At 38.9% G+C, this 22585-nt stretch overlaps 1 protein-coding gene across 1 annotated transcript in view; it reads left to right on the top strand.

The window, feature by feature from the left end:
- The window catches only part of eda (ectodysplasin A), a 48460-nt gene that overhangs the window by 19370 nt on the left and 6505 nt on the right, over positions 1-22585 (top strand). Inside the window, exon 2 of the mRNA XM_061250437.1 lies at positions 8728-8833. Coding sequence (XP_061106421.1) covers positions 8728-8833 — 106 coding nt within the window. The remainder of the gene's footprint in view (positions 1-8727; positions 8834-22585) is intronic.

Below are 22585 nucleotides of genomic sequence, written 5' to 3'. Positions count from 1 at the left end.
TGGTCTCATCTGACCATAGCACTTTCTTCCAGTCATAATTCCAATGAGCTTTGGCAAACTCAAGATTGGTTATGTTTATTGGGCTCTTTTTGTGCCACCCTTCCAAAGAGTTTGCAGGTTGGAGGTGCCATTTTATATATATTTTTTGGTCTATTTGACGGAAAAAGCGCAGTAGAGACGGAAAACTAATCCGATAAAAGAGATAAGGAGCAAGAGCTGCGGTGGTGCATGGCTAAAGTAACAGACCTTGATACAGGGATCAGTTTGTTACAGTTGCACACTGAGGATTGGGGTTAGATTCCCGGTGCTGCCAAAGCCAAGTTTGGCTGGCTCTCGTGGAGCAGCTTAAGTGGCTTCCCGCTGGAAGGTTAGTAGGACCACTGTGCACAATGGAGCCCCGAGCACCTCAGAATACGACTTTTAGAAAGGGACGGGGTCGCTGATGTCGTTGATCAGCTAACGTTGATCATTGGAATAGATAGGGTACAATTGGCTACCAAATTGGAAGAAAATGGGAAAAACTTTAAAGAAAATATTTTAAAAAGAGCAAATGGGTTGCCAGTGTTGCTTGTGTTAATAACAATAACAAATTATATTCCAGATCTGAAATCAGATTAGTCTACCTCACCTTGCATAGTGAAGGGACACACACTGAGTGAGTGAGTGACCTGCATGCATTGGATCGGTGGCTTTCTGCCCTTGGCCGCATTCACACACCATGGGGGAAAAAAACAATGGAACACATGGTTTACCTGCCAAAAGTGATGCCGATGGCAAGTTTGTTGCAAATGTATCTCATGTATTTTGAAAGGCCATAATTCCTCTCATATGTGACCCCCACCCCCTGCTTTCAGTTCACAAACCTGAAACTAATGGCATGACAAAGTTTATTCCTGATCAAACTTGATTGTGTCATAGAAATTTGACCTTGTTAAGTCAGTTGCATGGCCATGTTTGACAGCCCTTTAGAACACAAACCATTGTGGTATTCTGGTGTTTGCTTGTTGTGTTGAAATTGTATCATGTTCCACTATAACAGATGCTACGTTTTAGTTATTTCCCTATGCTAGAAATGGAACGCCACATCTAGAGGGCTTTGCTCATGCACTCTTGTCCCTTTTACAGATGGTCACAGTCTATGGTGAGGGTTTCCATTTTCTAAATATATACATATTTACACACAGTGTGAACTTTCATAGATTGTTGAACTCTATGTATATTAGTGTTGGTCTATGCTGAGTATGTTTCAGGCTGTCCATACCATGTCAAAAAGTTATTGCCTCTATTTGATGCTAAATGTGCACCTGTTCCCTAGTGTTTCCCCATAGTGGGTGTTTCTGGCTGATTTTTTCCTACTATGGCATGAGGAAAGAAGCTGCATGGTTACCTAATATATTATTCAGATCATTGGCAAACTTGATTGAAAACAGGACCAAGACCAATCATTTGAGGGGATGTTTTATACTTCCAAGGAGGTATAAAACCTCCGAGGAGGCACCACTGGTATGTACACATGTATGTTTGATAAAGATCCTTATGTAGCATTGCCACAGTATGGATCCTCAACAGTGAGTGTGATTATTTCCAGCATCTTCCTCTATAAAGTGGAATAAAACCATACATTCACAGCAGAAATAGTTGTGTGAAAGCTGTGGAACTTCTTGTCCATTTATTCCAGGGTGATAACAACTAAAAAATAGTCCTGCACAGGTTTACACTGGCATTTCCCACAATCAAAAGTCAATGCTAAATGTTACATAATGAAACATATTACTGCCTTCAAAAAATCAGTTCCCTGTCAGAGGCTAGGAGTTCCATCTCAATTTGTTGCAACATCTCTCAGATCCGATGCTTATCTTGTTGTCTCACAGTAGTAATTCTAGTTCCAGAGAGTTTTTTATGAAAAATGTATCAAATGTATCTGTTTGCTGAAGAAGTAGCTGGCAAGGATTTTAAGGAAATCACCAATATTCTTGTTATTGTGCATGGTGTTTCAGGAGTGAGAATGGCTGAAGTATTCTAGCATTCTGTTGGAAGAAGCAACACATTCTCAGTTGATTGCAGTTCAGCATTGTATTCAAATATTAAAGCAAGGATCATTTTTAGTCGCAGTTTGGCATCTTTTATTAAAATTCACTAAACATTTTGTGAAGAAAAGTGTTTAACGCTTTTGTAACTTCAGTCAGACAACTCAACTTAAGCAGTATTTGTTGTGGTATAATGTAAATGCAAACAGGGAAACAACAAGGAGTGACTAAAAACACCTGCCCTTAAAAAAATAAAATATTGTGGCCAACTAGTGGTTTGCGTCTCGCAATGTAGCTTCTGTAGTGGTATTTATGAAGTCTTGTGTGGAGAAGTCACTGGCACATCCACAACTGCCCCCTGAGGTTTCTGATCAGTTGGACAGATTTGGCTAGAATTCTTTGTCCATCAAGTGTTTTCCTTGACCTACCAGGTCCTTTGCAATTACTGAGATAACTAGTACTCTCTTTCTTCTTAATGATATTCCAAACAATTTATTTTGCCAACCATATTGTTTGGCATATGTCTCTGACTGTTTTTTTCTTGTTTCTCAGCCTCATAATGGCTTCCTTGACACTGATCCTCATGTTGACAAATGCCAATAACAAACTACAAAGGAAATTAAAAGCCTAGAATCAAGACTAGACACATAAAGCTTTCTTTTAACTGCACTATGGAAGCGATTGAATACACCAGACTAATCAGGAACGGCTGAGAAGCCAACTGTCCGATGACTTTTGGTCCCTTTAAATGAAGGGACTTTGTATAAAAAGGGATGTAAATACCTTCAAATTAAAGATGACAGTCTGCACCCCAACCCCATATTCATTGTTTCATTTCAAATCCATGTGCTGGAGTACAGAGCCAAAATAACTGAAACTCAAAATAACTGAAACAAAAACTGAAACACGACAGATACACTTCAAGACAGTAGCTTCAACTCAATGTTTTGCACAATAATTATTTTGGTCATAACATGCATAATCTATATTTGTAAATGATAATTAGAGATTAATCATTTTGTGTATTTATTATATGAAATGGCTAGTGACCTTTGTAAAGCAAATTCCCACAAAGGTTTAGCAATGGCCTTTAATGAACTGAACCATACATCAGGGTTGATTACAGCATGCATCATATCGCAGTCCCAATCACATAGTAATCACACTGGCAATCTTTCTGAAGCCCAGTACTCATATCCTACATAGTGGTCCTATATTATTGCTATATAGTGCTGAAACAATTGAACTTCAGAGCCCACAAAGAGTACTGTCAGAGTGGAGCTGAACATAAGAAATGTCCCACACTGTCCAAATTTGTGCCTGATGAATCGCTACCACAAATAATTACTCACCTCATATTTCTAATATTCACCACAGCACGATCCACGTGGGCTTAACTGCAGCCACTGTGTTATTCTATATTGATTGGGCGAAGATGACACAATGTTTCACACAAAACAAACAAGGTTTTGAAGAGCACTGCCATGATTTTCAACAATACGGTACTGCTCAAAGTATGCTCACCATTCGAACACTGCCATTCTCTCAATGAAACAGAGCTTATCAAGGGTGTATGTTTAGCTTTTACTGGATATCTATTTTGGTGACATATTCAGCTAGAAATTCTTTTTGGATTGTTTTCTGAGAGTGCTCCCAAGATCCCAGCCAGAACACTGCACAGCCGCCTTTCCTCAGCGCACTCCACCTGGAGCTCTTTGGTTACCATGAATTATTGAGTAGCTCCCAGGTCATGGCTTATCTATTGACTGCGAGAACCAGAATTGTAGAAGCTGCTTGTGTCAGCAACACATGCACAGTGATCTAAAACAAATCAATAAAAGGGTAGCCCCTATCCTTGGCATGGTGTTCACATAGAATTCCTGAGTGAGATAGCACTGTTACATGTGTGAAATATGCTGTACGTGTCAAAGCGGGATCATCACTTGCTCTGACTTTTTCCTGTACACAATATCAGGTGGTTTTGCCCCGTTTATTCGTGTTTTGCACTATTAGTCACCCTAACCCTTTAGAGTAGCTAATGCTTTTTTAAAAAGTAAGACATTTTCCACTCTCCTTGTTGGGACTTAAGTGTGTGAAGGGGGTGGGGTAGGGGTTTTGAGTCCGGGTGTTAATAGAGTCCGATGGTGCCTTCTGGCCATCCTGTGATTGGCCTGGCTGAAACCCCACACCACCCAGGAAAGGACCATAGCAGCTCAACCACACTGCATGATGTAAAAAACTATTAATGTGTGTGTGCGTGTTCTGCAACAATTGGCTGTCTATATCGGCTCCTGGAGAGTCTTGTCTGCTATTGCAAATAACACAAATTCCCTCACCAGAGCTGGTGTTTGCCGAATTAACCAACCAAGCTTTATGGTCTCGTCCTTCCCACAGGTTCAATCAGGGTCAACTGTACTTGATGGGCACAGTCGTCGAGTTCCCACTGCCCTACTTCCTGACGAAAAGTGAAACTAACTTTGTACCAAACTTTAGTCTCCCCATTATAATGCAATAGAGGAGCTGACAATGTCCTTCTCTGAAAGGTGCAATTTAAAACGCACCGAAAACAGTTACCTGCATAGAAACTGTTCTCCACTCAACAGAGTCATGTTGCACAGTCTAGACAATGTGTCTCCTTCGCTTTTCAGGCCCCTTCTTATTAAGTTAATGTTTGGCAGGTCAGCATCCGCTTCAGTGGCAATTCTCTTTCAGGGGCTCTTCTTTCCGCTTTTACACCCGTTACCAGTCTGAGCTAATTATTCTGCAGCATTACTTCCCTTTCAGTGGTTTCAGGTCCCTCTGCAGTTCATTATCTCACCTTTTTCAGCATCTCTTTAGTATCTTTACAGTATCTCACATCGTCTGTATTGATTCTAGTGTGAGGCTCAGGTCTCCAGATTTAGGGGCACTGTGGTCCCAGACAACAGCAGAGTACAGTATTTCAGTTAGCACATGAAACTACATCCCAAATGTTCCAAATGTGGTACAGTGGTACAAATGTGCAGTTTGATGTAGACATGGTTTCATGTGTTTCAATGTTTGTCTGTTTGTTAATTTTGTTGAGTAGCCATCTTGTATACACTCGCCCTTTGTAATGATATGTTGTACAAATTCTTTTCAAGCGGCTAAATTACAGGATTTGCTTGTAATTGACTTTTTTTTGGACCAGGATTATTATCCGTAGACGACCCTGAATCAGTGTCAGAAACAACTTTTGAAAAGTGAGGCTCTTGACTTTTCTCTTTTTGCACTTGATTTATGTATGGTTGGATAAACGATTGATTCATGGATAAACATTATAGGAAGTGTTTGTGTCAAAATGTGAACAAACATACACAGCATGCCCCATCTGTTAAAGCCATCATCAAAGATTTTATGTTTACAACTTTTCTAAACTTGTATCAACAGTGACATTGTTTAATCACGTTAACAGAGGCATCTGCTTCAGTTTTAAAAGATGCTTGAGTGATCTTAATTCTTCTGTGTCTGTGTATTCCCAGTATTATATGGTTGAGGATTAGACATTCTTGATTTGTCGTTCAGTCTCAAAAATAATGAGATACACCAATATGGGCTAGCTTGTTTCATAAGAATTCTGTTTCCTGATGTGTGTATAAAGATGACAGTTGGTATTAGCTTACAAGGTACTGTGGGGGTTGAGAAGGAGTGTCAACAGTATTTTTCATGAGGAATGCAAAGACACTATAAATTAAAGTTGTGACTGCAAAGGATTAACAAAAAAAGGATTTGATGTGTTCAGGTAAAGCATCATTCACCAATAACATCAATAATGACTGTGCAACAGATTTGGTGGCATTTATCGCAGTAAATGTTGGAGTATCATCAGCTGTGGCCACAGTTGGCTTCACTATAAGATTATAAGGACTTGTGTTCTCATGGACAGATCATTTTTAGCTTTAAATAAAATACATTTATTTTATATAAGTATAGTTTAGGACTTTAATTAAATACTCTAGGCACTAAAGACCACAGGGATTTATATTTTTACAAGCATACCAATTGCACAGGATTAATTCTACAAGGCAGTGCGGTGTAATAAGCAAAGAGGGACTACGCGAGGAAAGTAGAGCATGCCCTTGGTAAATTGGAGTTTACCCAAAAGAGAGGAATGAATTGAAATTCCCACCATGACACCATGTATGCTCAGAGGGCAATTACTCCTGCCAGACTTTTCCAAACGGAATTCTTTATTCGCTCAGCGTGAAACCAAATACTTTAAAGGACCTCTGGGCTTAGAGCTGAGTTTGCTCTATTTGCTTAATCAGGGGATCTTGTTCAACCATAAAAAAGTATTTGGCTGTTGCCTGGCTGATATCATCTTTCAGATCTTAATATGAGTGTTTATGCTTGATTTTTAAAAACCTTTTATGTGCAACAATTGGCAGGATGATTCTTTTGATTTGCCAGCTGTGGTGCTCAAGCTACACTTACTGAGCACTTTATTAGCTAGATCTGTACACCAGCTTGTTCATACAAATATTTAATCAGCTAATCATGTAACAGCAACTAAATGCCTAAAAGCATGCAGAAATAGGTTCAGCTGTTTTTCAGACCAAATGTCAGAATGTGGAAGAAATGTGGTCCAAGTTACTTTTACCAACCATAATGATTGTTGGTTCCAGGCAGCGTGGTTTGAGTATCTCAGAAACTGCTGGTCTCCTGGGATTGTGACCCACAACAGTCTCTAGAGTTTGCAGAGAATGGTACGAAAAATGAAATCCATTGAGCAGCAGCTTTGCGGGCAATGAGATAAGATATAAGCATGAGGGTGGGAAAGATAAAGAGTATCATCAGGCACACAATACATTCATTATGTTACAAGTACTTGTTTGTTGTTGTAAGGACCGGTGAGGAGCATGAACTTGCTATTCTCGTTTTCCATGTAATTAAATTATTATTTGTGGAGTGACATGGGCTGGCATACTGTTCCTGTCTCCCTAGTGAGTACCTAATACTTCCTGATCCAAAATTATATTTGCAATAGATGTTATATGTTGTCTTTGCTATTCTAGGTTGTTGGGTTATTAGAAACTATTACACATGATATGATTTACATGTTACATATAATTTTATTCAGTGTTTTCCTCATATTCAGTGATTAATATGCATGTTATGTTTCTACACTAACAGAGCTAGTTCAGTCAGACAACTCGAGAAGTGCTGCCCGCTTATGTGATGTCTACATAAAGCACCAACCTTACCTGTTCAGGCCCTTGTTCATTTTGCTGCTGCTCTGCCATGCTGTGCTGCCTTCTAGCTGATGCTGCCTTGCTGGAATTGCCCTCTTCTGGAATTATGCTAAAGCTGCCCTACTTCCTAGCTCTTTCTGCACATTTTGGCATACTGTCGGTCCCATGCTGCCGTTGTTCATATTGCAAGCCATTTGGCAGTTGAATTATCCTGCTTATACCTGAATTGCGCCCCATTATCACCAGCATCCGCCTGTGAGATCCTCATGAGTGGGGTTTTTAGTCACTCCATGTTTTTCAACTGGCTCACAACAGGGAGAGATGAGAGGCAGAAAGTTATGGTGGGTGACTTGTGAGGACCCAAAAGCCAGACGCAGACCACAGTTCAGTAAAGCACGTCTCACCGGAGGCGTTTATTAGTAGTACACAAAAAGTAGAGCTGGAGGTCAGACAGGCAGGCAGGCAGGCAGGCAGGCAGGGCTAGCAGGAACCAAAACTAGCAGGGAACAGGAAGGCGAGCAGGCAGGCAGGCAGGCAGGCAAGACCGGCAGAGTAGTGCTAACGGTCACTGCAATGTAGTGTAACACCCAGAATAAAATAGTCCAACAGTGCCCAAAGAATCTCACAGGGGCGCGTATCTGTCCAGGTAAAAGGCCAATGTCTCATTTGCTTTCTACCCATGATTCATTTCTGGACCCATGCCAGAAAGCGTGATAAACATGAAGACATCTGAAATCCTCCTTTTGTTTGAATCTCCTTTTTTTTGAGAAATTGCTTCCTGTGGAAATGTTCCATTGGCCTCTGGTTGTCATATTTTTTTGGGCAGATTGAGTATATGATTGAGATATGGAGTTGGACATAGAGAGTGTCACTGAGGGTTTTTGTATTCACACCTTTATTCTGAGTGAACAGAAAGCAAGACATTGGTTTGTGTGACCTAAAACACTCCTGGATAGGTACTTCCTTCTTCAGGTCCATAAGCACTCTTAGGTAGGTTCTTGCTTTTTCAGTCCTGAAAACATGATCACAGTTGAAGTGCTGTCTTCCTCCACTTTTAAAATGATTTGAGGGCTGTGAAGCTGACACACAAAGGGGCACTGAAGGGGGTAGGTTTCATTGTATGAAAGGGCTATGCAAGGTGCTGTTTGGAGAAGGTCCATAAAAATATCAACAACTGACTTTTCTCAGGGTATTATATATCATGTAATCCAGCATGTATTTATACCAGCCTACAAGTAATTAGTGATGGCAAAACAGTGTGAAGCAATCATCCACTTTGGGAAAAGACTATTTGAAGACGTGCCTCCTTCAAAGATACAGTTTCGCTTGCAATACCCTGGCGGAAACCCTGCATATTGAATAACAACCTGTTGTTGATTACTGTTGATGTCAGATTGTATATTTCACTACATTATTCCACTGATGAAGTAAAGTGATGCTTTGCAAATATAATGCTGTAGTTATTTATCTCAATGTCTTGCCTTCAACAGGACAAGTCTCCTCTAATTAACACCGAAGAAGTTTTTCGCCTCACAGAAGAAAGTAAAAGGGTCATTCAGCGGACCAAAAGGAGCCAGAATAAAAGACTCGAATCAGGTTTGGGGAATTTATTTTCATGTTTTTGATCAGGGAGATCCTGTAGCACAGTTTGTAAATAAACAGACCCGTTGTTATGGGAGGGACTGTGAGTGCCCATGGCACTACTGGAAAAGAGAGCATTACTCACACTTGATCTTCCTTGGTTGAATTAAGGTTCAAATGAATAATGTGAACTCATTGGAAAATGTCTCATTTCCAGGACAATGAGTGAGTTACATTCTATTAGAACATTCTATCTTACAATTCATCTTATTTATTTATCTACAGTATGTAGTAGGCCAGTGATTAAGATGGGCCCTGCAAAGAGAGAGGTCCTGCAAAGATTTATGTAGGGTTTCTTCAAAGAGGAACCCATATAAAATATTAAATGCCCGACACATATATTAAATTATTTAAATTATTGTATTCAATATGATGTAAATGAGATGGTCAGAAGGGCCTATTCAATTTCATCTTTCTTTTTCCTGCTTAAATCTTTTTCTGTATCCATCATGAAGCAGAATTACTAAAGTACGTAATAATTTTCCAGATGGTAAAATTGGGCACGGGGTCTAAAAATCTATGTAATTTCATTACATTCTTTCCATCACCCCGTTCTCTCAGCTTAACAAGAGCAGGGTTCTTTTTGATGTGGTGTACTCAGGGATGCCTTGAATGCATTCATTACTGTGCAATCATTTGCTGCTTTTATCCACCTCCCAGAGTAATATCTACTATGCATTTCTACTATGGGCCCCTGCTGCTTGGCTATCATTTGGAATTAGAAGTACCTGTGCCTCCCAGAGAGGTTTGTTCACTCCTGTAATGACTATGCTATTCAGCGATTCTTCCACCAATTTCATCTAGAAATTGCTCTGTGCTATGCAAGCCTTATTTTCTTGCACCGTGGATTTAATTACAAGAAAATGCAGAAGTTTTAGTTTGGCATTGGAATTTAGGAGCAATGGTCTTAAAGGATCTCACAGAAATATCTACTTCTGCTTCACATAGGTATCCACAAAATATATATTTAGAAGTTTTATACATTGATCTTCTCTGTATTTACATCGGGCATACATCTTGAAGCTAGTATATTCTCCTTAGGCACATAGTATGGAGCTGGTAGATTCTCCTTAAGCACCCTAGCTGGTAGATTATCTTTAGGCACATGATTGAGCTGGTAGATTTGGTTTCAGCTACATCTGAGCCTTGAGCAAATATTCAGCACTGTTGATTGCAATGTGTATTTCAGAATATTTCAAGCTTTATAAAAAAGGAGGTACAAAAAAAGTATATAAGGACTCTTTACCTGGACAGGATTCCCAAAATAGGGAACACTGTGTCTTACTCTGAGCTTTCTTTGCACTCCAGCATTTCTAACTTTGGGCGTGAACATGAAGATGTGAACAGTGAAGTTGTCCAGTGAAGTGAATGTCAAGCTTTATATTTGCATTAGACCTCACTTGTAATGAAAAATAATCTGGCTGATTATATTAAACATATACACTCAGTGAGCATTAGGCATTTGTTAGACTTATTTTTTACACTTAGTCTTCTGCTTCTGTAATCTATCCACTTAGAGTTATGGTGCGTTGTGTGTTCAGAGATGCTCTTCTGCATACCACTGTTGTAATGTGCGGTTATTTGCGTTACTTCCTGTCACCTTTGACAAGTCTGGCCATTCTCCTCTGACCTCTCTCATCTCTTCAAATTTTGTTATAAAAGTCGCCGCTCATAGGAGAAACGTTCATAGTGTTTGTTCTTGCATTTGATTCATAGAATATTAAAACGCCTCCTGGGCTGGATGTGGCCATGGGCTGCCTATTGGGAACCCCTGGCATATGGTGTGTGTACACATGGTTCTGGATGCCGTATAGAAACACTGAAACATTAAAGATAAGGTGTCATACCATCATAATGTTTTCTCTGCTACAGGTTAGGTTGTGAATATTGCTAACATATTGAGGCTTAAAGTGCTAAAACCATGTCTGACACCCAGGGGAGCAATGACCAGCCCAGCACTCACATGCGTTTAACTGAACTGGCACTGCCACAGCCGTATTTGGGTATACTGTGTTCCAGGGTTTTTCAATAGGCAGAATAGTATTACAATGAGTCAGATTGTTATGATCCATATTGAGGCCAGATAGGGGATTGGTTTTCACAGTTTAAACAGATGCCTGCTAGCGCAGCGGCAATTACAAAGGTGGCACATATTCTGTAATATGTCAAAGAAATCTTGGCAGCAAGAAGAAACTTGTCCTAACCATATTGAGATGTCTGCTTGGTCATAACAAATGAAAAAAGAAGGTGCTTCCAAATTGAAGTATAGAGAATCACAATCATCTTGTTGTAATTGTCTGGGTTCATTTTCTGGGTTTTTAGCCGTCTTATGCAGCAATTGCTTTAAAGGAGTCTTTCACCCCAAAAAGTTAATAATTTCTCATTGGTCCATTAATTGTCTTACCATATGTAAATACAGTAGGTAAATTGTGCACATACTGTACTCTCCTACACAGATTTTAGGAGTAACTTGTCAAACTTCAGCATGGGATGTCATTGCACAAGAGTAGATGGGACTCCCTACATTAAAAGTGAAAATTCATTTTCTGGGTTAAAAAAAACAGTTTTAATGCATGTTTATAATTGCCACAGACAGTTATGTGCAACAAAGGATATTTGAGATATTTGCTATTAAGTTTCTGACAACCTTCCAGCATGACAATGGCTGATCGTGGGACATTTGGGGTTTGTGGTCTAAAGCAAGAAAATATGTAACTCCAAGAAAGAGTTGTGATGTTAAACCCAGAAAGTGATCCATCCCTTTAAAATCACCACAGAGTAAAAATAGCTATGGAATACCAAAGGAAAAGACAATGCAATTGTCCTTGACTCATTATCTCATAGACATCACTGCAACAGGAGAAAGTATTTTGTTTTATTTGAGCATGAAAATTGGCAGGTTATGTTAATTTATTCAATAGAATATTGCCCAAGTTCCATTTCATGGCTAAACCTTAAATCTAAATCTAAATCTAAATCTTAAACACAGTGGTATCTCTGCCACTGTGTTAACACAAAGCATCACCAAGGCGCTAAGCTAATAAACAGACACTTTCTTGGAGCATTAAACTGTGCCACTATTTCAAGTCTTGCAAACAAAACACTGCTTGTGGCATTCCATTTATTGTGACCTAAAAGGATAGGTATTTTTGAGCACAGTCCCTATTTTTGGATAATCTTGGATAACTGTGAGAGAACCTGAATTCTGGTGAGTGAAAATCCTGTTTCACAGAACTTTCAAATTACAAATAGTTTTGCTGTTATGTTTGTTATGGTTGCCGACATGATAATCCCTGCCTGAAAGACTACCAGTTATGTTCTGCGTAAATTCTTCCTTTCCATCAGTGAAAGGAGATGTAGAAGAACAATCTGGATGTGTAGACTAATCGCACCTTTTTGCTGTGAGTGATGGCCGCAGCAAGCAAGATATGTGTGTGACATCTAATCCTTTTTGATCTTTTACCATTGCAGTTTTAAAAGGTAAGGGAGGAACCCCACCCTCGCATTAACACCAGTTATCCTGTGTAATGGAACTACAGAAATACAGAGAAGCCTGAGTGCTAATCTTTATTGAAAGGTACAAAACGGTTGTAATTTCCACCTGCTTGTCAAACACAGAGATGGATTATGAGGTCACTGTTTATAAGTGCTTTTACAACAATAACCCCAAAGCGTGTCTTGACACGGATTGCCCTCATCACCTTGCATGAAAGCTGGGGGCTTTGTTTTTGGCTGACGTGCCATTCCTCCCCGTAATCATCACCTGCACGTGTAACCAACTTTATGGAAATTCTTTTCAGACTTCTGAAGCCAGCTGTCTCCAGCTTCCTTCAGCCAGACAATGGAGCAAAACATTCTAACTTTCTAGTTCAATTATCTTCTGTTGCCAGAAAATGACTCGAAATGACAATTTCATGCCTTGATTCAGTTAAAAATTATATTGCTTTCCCGCAGTAGGACATTGTTTTGCCATATTGTAGGACCTAGCTGTTGGGCAAGATCTGTATGTAAACCATACTTTTCACTGCTATTTACAATGCTTCCCAGTTAAACTATTACATGTGATTTCCATGAATCATCAGCTATGCTTTGTGCTGGGGGATCCAATCCAGTTTCACATGTCTATTCTCTACAATGTGTAATGACTTAAAGTCAGTGGCAAAGTCAATTTTATAGCAGGTAGATTTAAGTACAGACAGTAGCATAGCCAATGGATAATGGGGAGAACATGCAAACTCCACACAGAGAGGATTCTAAGGGTCTGGCAAACCATTGACAAACTGTGTACGCCAGTTGTGTTAAAATCTTTGTGGTCACTCTACATAATACATACAAATCTACAAGCATAATTTCTGCTGAATTCATGTGCATAGACCTCCAGTAATGTCAGTCCTTCTCTTCAAATGGTCTGCAAGTGTGTCTTGCAGTGAATAGTAAAAAGGACCACGTATTAAAGAAACCATGAATGCAGACATGCAAAATGAAGATTGACATGTATTGCTTAACCACCAGAGTGTGTCATTGCCTTTGGGGCCTGAAAACCTCACTGGCTTGATTCTTGTCTCACTGTCTCAATTTTTGCTATGTTACAGCCGACAGTCATGCAGCTGTTCACCGTTGAGACACCCCCAAATCATATTAGCAAATCTGTTGCAGAAGTTCTGTCTGAAATTAAATATATACAAATATAGCTGTTTGCATTAGCACACTATCCCAGCTGTTTGATTGGCCAGTTGTATCTACATTTCTCCACACACTTGATGAGACCTCTTTTTATAGATAAATATTCTTGGCTGACTTACTGGCTTTCGGAATAGAGCATTTGTTTTTAATGTTCAGATTTGATTTGAAGATTACATCTGTATCATTTTCTCGGTCCTGGAAGTGGCTCATATTAGCCAGATGGCTCCATTGTGCTTTAAAAAACAGACAGTAAATGTTCACTTCTGGACTGCTAGCATTCCTTCAGTGACAAAATTAGCTGAAAAAGATATGTCCTCTTTCCCCCATATGACATTTTCTAACTCTCGATTTCAAAATAATTCAATTTAACAGTCCTAGGGATGTGCAGTGATCTTTTCTACCTGCCCTTTGGTACAGGTCCCCCCAGAAAATTAGGACATGGGCTTACAGGTAAGGGAATGATGGACCTGTTCATCTAATGCCAAAAGTTTCATTTTTTGTGATTGTGATGTAATCGCTTGCTGTTCCTCTCATAGAACTAAACTTGAAATTCATTTGGGTCAGTGTTAGCTGAAGACACTCAACTGAACTTCAAAAAACTATTACTGCCTCACTAGCAGGGTATTGTTGAAATAAACAAAGCCATGAGCAGTTCAACACAGCTTACACGTGGAAGGTTTCTACAGCTCATGTGGAGGTTTCCTTTCTATTGCATTTTGGTCAATGGCACCTAATCAATCACCTCAAAACAGCTGATTCTGGTCAGTTGGTTCAGTCGTCACATAAGCACATTTTCCCTTCTAGTTTGTGGGAAATTGCTAAAGAAAAGAGATGGTCCATAAAAATCTAAAAAAGGCAGGGCAAAAAGTACATTTACATTACATTTTACAAAAAGTATGGCCTTTGTATAAAGATCAGGCAGATATATGAAGTTATATTGCATGAGGAAAAACCATTTACATTTACTTTATCAGTGATTTCAAAACAGATACTTTGTTATAAAGCATTCCTGAAAATATGAAGTATGCCATTATTGCAGTTTCACATTGTACTTTTAATTGCAAACAGCATTCCTGGTTGGTTGATGGATTCACTTGTTGAATATTAAATAATCAAATCACGCTTTTATTACCTCCAAATGAAATTGTTTTACATGACGTTTCCTAAAATAAATAGCTGGAGTTCCACAGTTGTGTGTAGCTATGTCTTGCATCAAGAGCAAACAACCTGCTAGTCAGTATTTAATGAGTTAAATTAGTCTTTGGAATCTTGTACTATTTCCGAATATATAATAATTTGAATACTGTTTGACAGCACATTTGAAGAAATGTTTATTATAGATCTGTTCATTATTGTTTCATGAATAAAATGAAGTAAGATGAGGAAAGTAAACACTTCAAAGCAGTTTGATATTTCATTTTGTACAGACTATGGCTCTGTTTCCCCCTCCTCATATTGTGGAAGCAAGTACTGCTCAAACTTACATCAGCTTGTATTTAAGTTATTGATGGTTAGAGTCGGGGCGGCACGGATGATGCAGTGGGTAGCACTGCTGCCTCACAGCAAGGAGGTCCTGGGTTCGAATCCCCGTCGGCCGGGGCCTCTCTGTGTGGAGTTCGCATGTTCTCCCCGTGTCTGCGTGGGTTTCCTCCGGGTACTCCGGTTTCCTCCCACAGTCCAAAGACATGCAGGTTAGGCTGATTGGAGAGTCTAAATTGCCCATAGGTATGAGTGTGTGAGTGAATGGTGTGTGTGCCCTGTGATGGACTGGCGACCTGTCCAGGGTGTATTCCTGCCTTTCACCCAATGTATGCTGGGATAGGCTCCAGCCCCCTGCGACCCTGTTCAGGATAAGCGGGTTCAGATAATTGATGGATGGATGGATGGATGGATGGTTAGAGTCTGCACACCTTGTTTCCAACACCTAAATTGGATACTGAATGCAATGAAACCAAAAAAGATACTTCAGTCCTCAAGGACTGTAGTTGGATAACCCTGATCTGCTTTCTGACTTAGATGTTATTAATCTGTAACATAAGTATGATACAGTGCAATGGGTTTCGCTGCTCAGGACTCAGTGCTGTATTCTAAATGGCTGGGACTGCTCTTGGATAGGACTTAAGAGACCTCTACATAATCAGTCAGAGAAGTATTTGGAGGATTTGGCAAAATCAAAATTCTCTTTCATGTTGATGCACTTTGCCGTTGATAAATATACATTATGCCTTCCAAGCCTTTTTCCAACAGATGTGTTTTTGTACTGTGTGTTGCGAAAATGTGCTTTCAATGTTAAGGCCCTCTTTGATGCTGATTTCTTCCATTCATTATCCATAAAAAAAAAAAATGTAACAGTCTGTTTGCAGATTAAATGCGGTGATTCCTTCAAGATCTCTTGGGTGTGAAACCATTCAGACCCAGTTCCACACAGAGGACAGTCTTAGCACCATTCTGTTTTGCTTTACTTTGCTTTTTAAAAGTGCTTTATTATGTATATTCAGGCACATGACATGTTACAAAGATAAGAGTGGTCCAGACCAACCTTACGAAAGTACAACGTACAGAAGGTATACTTATCTTAGAACGTTTTGGGAAACATGCTGAAACGTTAAGGTAGAGCTTAAGGTATAACTTACGAACGACTTAGCGTTAAGAAGGCTTCGGGAAATGCTGCCCAGTTCTCTTTAAAAAGCCCATGTATTATTGATGTCATGCATACATCAAACTTCAAACCAATTTCAGACATATTCTGCCATATCTCTTTTGTTCTCTGGCAGTTAATCGCTTTACTTTTCCTTATACCACATTTCAAAGTATTTACTGCCCATTTCTCACCCATTAAATCTCCAGAGCAGTTCTAGGTGCCACACTACCAAGTTTCTGATGGTTTTGTGGTCTGGATACAGTCTACATCTACCCTCAACTGTAACTCACAATTAAACGTTTTATTTATTTATTATTCCCTCACAAATGTCTAAATCTGTAAGTTGACGTTAAGTACAAATGTGAATCCAGGCTGGTTTTAACATTGTAACATGAAAGCACTGAAGAAGACATAGACATAAACATAGACACCGACAAATTTGTTCAGTGCTATTTGCCTATTGAGGGCATGTTTTTTTTATTAAAATTGGTTACGATACAGTGAGTCTGTAAGTAGTAGTTTTCTCGGATGCATGCTTTTGCTAGTCATGCCCAGATAAATGTAATAGAACCAAATGTCCAAATGACAGAAGTCAGTTTCCGAGGCAGTAAAACATGTAACTATTCAGGAAGATATACTGGATTCACAAAAGCAAAATCAAACATGAAATTAATAAAAATAGATTTCACCAAACAATTTAATTACTGCCCCCCTGACTGCATCCACTTCTAGCAAAGGTAACAGCATGGAGTCTTTCCCTGTAATGCCCAACAAGGTTACATTTGGAAGGATTTCTGAAGTATTTTGTGCATTGCCAGTCAGGAGTGCCAATAATAAGTCCTTTGTGCCTAGACATATAAATTAATTGTATATACCATAAATGTAAGCTGTTAGTAATTCTGAATAAGTGTCTGCCAAATGCCTAAAATCTAAGTGTGCTTTACTTCCAAAATTTTTGTGTTGAATGTTTGCTGTTTTATGCTTTTGTACATCGCTAAAATGGTTATCAAGCCCTTAATGAGGTGCTCAATCAGATGTCTTACAGGACGACTTTGTGAGAACCAAAGGCAAGAAGAAAAGCAGTGCTTGTCAGATGCATATATTTTGATTTAGTGGCTTTGTTAGATGTGCCATATGATATGCATAGGAAAACCTTTGATGTAAAGGAGAAAAACAACTGTAACATTTATAAAACTTGTCTTATTTTTCCACTAAATAATTACAACAACATTGTATAGATAACATTCTGCAATCAGTCTGCTATATCTTTCAGCAATAAATTAAGATTAATTAGATGGATACACATTTCATTCACTAGTGAATCTGGATAGAAATTTCATTCATTTGTGCACCTTTGATTCACATTTGGTTGCTTGTGTTTTTCTTGTTTGAAGCCTTGCTACATCACACTGAAATCATTATTAGACAAATCGAGAAAAATAGTTTCCTGACAAGCAGCCAGGTAATGCAATATCATGGCAAGCATGTGGTTATTCCGCATGGGCCTACATACCTGTGAGTCAGTGATTAGTTTTAGTACTTCTGATTATCTGCTTTTTGTCTAATGTTAATGGAATATTTTGAAATATTCTACAAATATTCTGAAATGCACTATATACACTCAGTGATCAGTTTATTAGGTACAAGTTAGGTTAGGACCTCGCTTTGGCCTCTGAACAGCCTGAATACTTTGTGACATGGATTCGACAAGGTGCTGGAAACCTTCCTGAGAGATTCTGGTCCATGTTAACATGATAGCATGAGGCTTTTGCTGCAGATTTGTTGGCTACACATTCATGCTGCAAATCACATTCCAAATAACATCCCAAAGCTTCACTATTGGATTGAGTTCTGATCCTTTTGGAGATCTCAAAGGTGCACAATTGATTGAGATGTGGGCCTTTTGGAGATCTCAAAGGTGCACAATTGGATTGAGATCTGGTCCTGTTGGAGATCTCAAAGGTGCACTGTTGGATTGAGATCTGGTCCTGTTGGAGATCTCAAAGGTGCACTGTTGGATTGAGATCTGGTCCTGTTGGAGATCTCAAAGGTGCACAATTGGATTGAGATCTGGTCCTGTTGGAGATCTCAAAGGTGCACTGTTGGATTGAGATCTAGTCCTGTTGGAGATCCCAAAGGTGCACAATTAGATTGAGATCTGGTCCTGTTGGAGATCTCAGAGGTGCACTGTTGGATTGAGATGTGATCCTTTTGGAGATCTCAAAGGTGCACAATTGGATTGAGATGTGATCCTTTTGGAGATCTCAAAGGTGCACAATTGGATTGAGATCTGGTCCTGTTGGAGATCTCAAAGGTGCACTGTTGAATTGAGATGTGATCCTTTTGGAGATCACAAAGGTGCACAATTGGATTGAGATCTGGTCCTGTTGGAGATCTCAAAGGTGCACTGTTGGATTGAGATCTGGTCCTGTTGGAGATCTCAAAGGTGCACTGTTAGATTGAGATCTGGTCCTGTTGGACATCTCAAAGGTGCACAATTGGATTGAGATCTGGTCCTGTTGGAGATCTCAAAGGTGCACTGTTGGATTGAGATCTGGTCCTGTTGGAGATCCCAAAGGTGCACAATTGGTTTGAGATCTTGTCCTGTTGGAGATCTCAAAGGTGCACTGTTGGATTGAGATGTGGTTCTGTTGGAGATCCCAGAGATGCACTTTTGGCTTGAGATCTGGTTCTGTGGAGGCCATTGGAGTATGTTGAACTCATTGTCATGATCATGGAACCAGCTTGAGATGATTTGTATGGAGTGTATAAATAATCATGCACAAATCCTGATACAAGGTGCTAATAAAAAAAAGCCTGCTCACTTTTAAACTTCAACACACCTTTAACTGGTGATAAGCACATGTGTTATCTTCCGTATTATGTTTTGTGACATTGTCCTGCTGGTAGTAGTAGCGATCAGAAGATGGGTAAACCATGGCCATAAAAGAATGCACATGGTCAGCAACAATACTCAGGGAGGTCCTAACCAGTACTAGAAAAAATAAAGTGGTCACTGAGTACATATACATTGTATATATTGTATATTGGGCCCATTGTACATGGACTAAAAATGTGAAACTTCAATCAGCTTTTCGTAGCCATTTCCTTTATACCAAGTGAAAACATTCCGTCAGGAACATGCTTCCTCCTTACATATCAGTTTCAAGAGTCATTTAATGTTTTGATGCACGGATAGCTATATGCCTGTTTACTTTACACATCTAAGAATGCATTGAGTTTGATTTGAATGAAAGTCATCTGGAAAAATGTTCATTTAAGCTAGAATGTTGGGCAGATTGTTGTTTGTTTGATCTTCAGTGTTTTCAGGGGAAAATGATTACATGAGAAAGAATGCAGACAAAAAACATTGGTCATTAGTAAAAGCTCAGGCATCTATCGAGCAAACATCAAAAGCTACAAGAATTTAACAAAGATGTGAAGTGGCTTTCTGGTCTAATGTCCTTATTGATATTTTATTTGACATTTATAACTTACCATAGTCAACTCTTTTCAGTCATGCTTGCTGTGACTGAAGCATTTTGGGAATGTGCATGTTGTATCTGTTTTCTGTATATATGAGCACATGGGTAGTAATGACAAATAGGTTACTCTCAGTCGAGTATATTTATATGTCTAGTGTATATTTATGTTTATTTTTTATACTTTTTACTTAATTTAAAAAAGTAAGATATTACTGTAAGCAATTGACTACTTTTTACATAAAAACTTGATCAAGGCTGTCTCTGAAAGAGATCAGAAGCAAGGAGCCACCAAAGTCTGCAGAAGAACTGTGGCAAGTTCTCCAACATGCTTGGAACAACCTCCCTGCTGATTGTCTTATAGAACTGCAGGACATCTCAGAGAAGTGATGCAGTTTTAAGGGTGGTCATAAAAAATATAGATTTGATTCAGTTTTTAACTATTCTGCCAAATTACTGAAATGTAATGTAAAATGTATAGTATGTTTATTTAGGACCTTTCATTGAATTATTTTTGAAATAATCTTATCTGTACAGAATGTTATGCAGATGCCTAAGACCTTTGCACAGTACTGTATATATATATATATATATATATATATATATATATATATATATATATATATATATATTTTCTTGGATCTCATTCACTCACATTCACTCTGCTCATGCCCCATGAAAGACTTTACTGGCACTATCAAGCATGTGAGGATCTCCTCAGAGAGAACTGACTGGAAAAGCCAGTGCTTCTGTTTCAGAAACCACCACATTGTGAGACATGTGCCTTAATCATAAAGAAAAAATCCCGAAATGATAATTGCTCCCAGCCCCACCCCACTTCCATGGAATACACAAACAAAGCCTTTTGTAATCCAAGCAAGATCATAAGAAATCTGCAGCATTTACTTTCTATCCTTATAACCAGTACCAGATTCCAGATACGTTTCTCATTAAGAACATCCCATGCAAGTTCATCCCATAATTTATTCAGACAAGTTTGGCCTCACATCTTAAGCTGCTAAAAATGTTCATTTTTAAATATGCCTTGGTAAACTTGGACCATTACCAATGAAACAGGTTTTCAGCACTGCTGTGATGTCAGAATTCAGTCTGCTCCTTTATTAGGTGGACCTGTACACAAGCATGTTAATGTAAACATTTAATCAGCCAATCGTGTGGCAGCAACTAAATGCATAAAAGCATCCAGACGTGGTTCAGCTGTTTTTCTGACCAAATGTCAGAATGGGGAAGAAGAGACTTTGACTGTGGAATGATTGTTGGAGCCAGACCGGGTGATTTGAGTATCTCAGAAACAGCTGATCTCCTGGGATATTCACAAACAACAGACTCTAGAGTTTGCAGAGAATGGTGCGAAAAACTAAAAACATCCAATGAGCAGTGGTTCTGTGGGCAGAAACGCATTGTTTATGAGAGAGGTCAGAGGAGAAAGGTCAGGGGTGCGTTTCCCAAAGCCTTCTTAACGCTACGTCATTCGTAAGTTGTACCTTAAGCTCTACCTGAATGTTTCAGCGTGTTTCTCGAAACGTTGTTGGCTAAGTATACCTTCGGTATGTCGTACTTTCGTAAGGTTGGTCTCGACCAGTCTTAGCTATACCTTAGCGATGTTGTCAGTTCACTCCGCTAGTGGCCACCACTGTTACGACTGCAAGCCTCTGAAATCAGCTGTTGCACTTAGTTAAATCTCAATCTGTTAAGCAATATGTAGCCTACACTAATAATTCTACAGTTGTACTTGGCTAATAATATTACTAAAATACCACATTAATAGAACTGTTTTTATGCAAAGAATAAAAGTGCACTTTATTGAACATGTTGCCTAATTGCTTTTTAAATGATATTTATAAACTGATGATTTCCCACTCTCTCTGTGGGCTGGAGCGATGTTTAACCATAGTTCTTTGTTTGTTTTGTTGGACACTATTTTGGCGGAAATTATATATATGGTTGGATAATTTCATTTATAAGTTTTTAATTCTATTAATACGTTCCCACCAATCATGATAAATGCAATATTTTTGAAGTATTCCTTAAGTGTTTTATTCATAAATAACACGACTTTCTCTCATAATGGAGTCAAACAGTCGCTGCATGGAGCACATAATCGATCTTAGAGTGAGTCAATGGGCCTAGTAACGTCGCACATAGAAGCTATCTCTTACACAACCACCTAAGTGATAGTTCGGGGAACACACGCAGAAAAGTAAACAACTTTAGTAAGGTCTTCGTCAAGCGCTAAGAGACACTGTTATCAGGAAACGCACCCCAGACTTGTCGAAGCTGACAGGAAGGTAACACCATGCATTAAAATAATGGTATGCACAAGATCATCTCTGAACACACAATGGGCCTCATTCATCAATATTTTCGGAAATCCATATGAAAATGTATGTGATCGGAAACAAACTAAAGATGTGCGCCGGATTTATAAAAGAGGAGTAGACACAGCTTTTTTTAATATCCACGTGTGTATGCTGATAAATACCAACCAATCGCAAACAAAAACCGTGTGCACAAATTATATAATTAGCATAAATTGACACCCCTGAAATGCCTTATTAGGACCATGGGAATTAATTTCAGGCTTTAAAGAGATGGCAGAGAAAAAAATACTGTGTAGCCTACACATGATCAGATTTTTTTTTAAAATCATTATATGACTGTGTGCGCTACAGCTACTTCTCTTTGCGAACACAAAAATATTTAGGACTTAACATCTTTTTGCCGTGATATTATCTTATAATAAACTTGCCGTTATTGTTTGTTGTTTATTCTGTTCAAAAACGGATGAGGAAATTAAGCTGAGTGTCTTCGTGGAGAAACATAGAGCGATGTGCCAAACCTGATGAAGATCGAAACGTTGTCTACAATAAAGATGTTTAA

Source organism: Conger conger, chromosome 7, assembly GCF_963514075.1.
Source record: "Conger conger chromosome 7, fConCon1.1, whole genome shotgun sequence".
NCBI classification, from domain to species: domain Eukaryota; kingdom Metazoa; phylum Chordata; class Actinopteri; order Anguilliformes; family Congridae; genus Conger; species Conger conger.
Note: the sequence above shows the minus strand (reverse complement) of the source record. Positions and strands in the feature narration are given on the sequence as shown.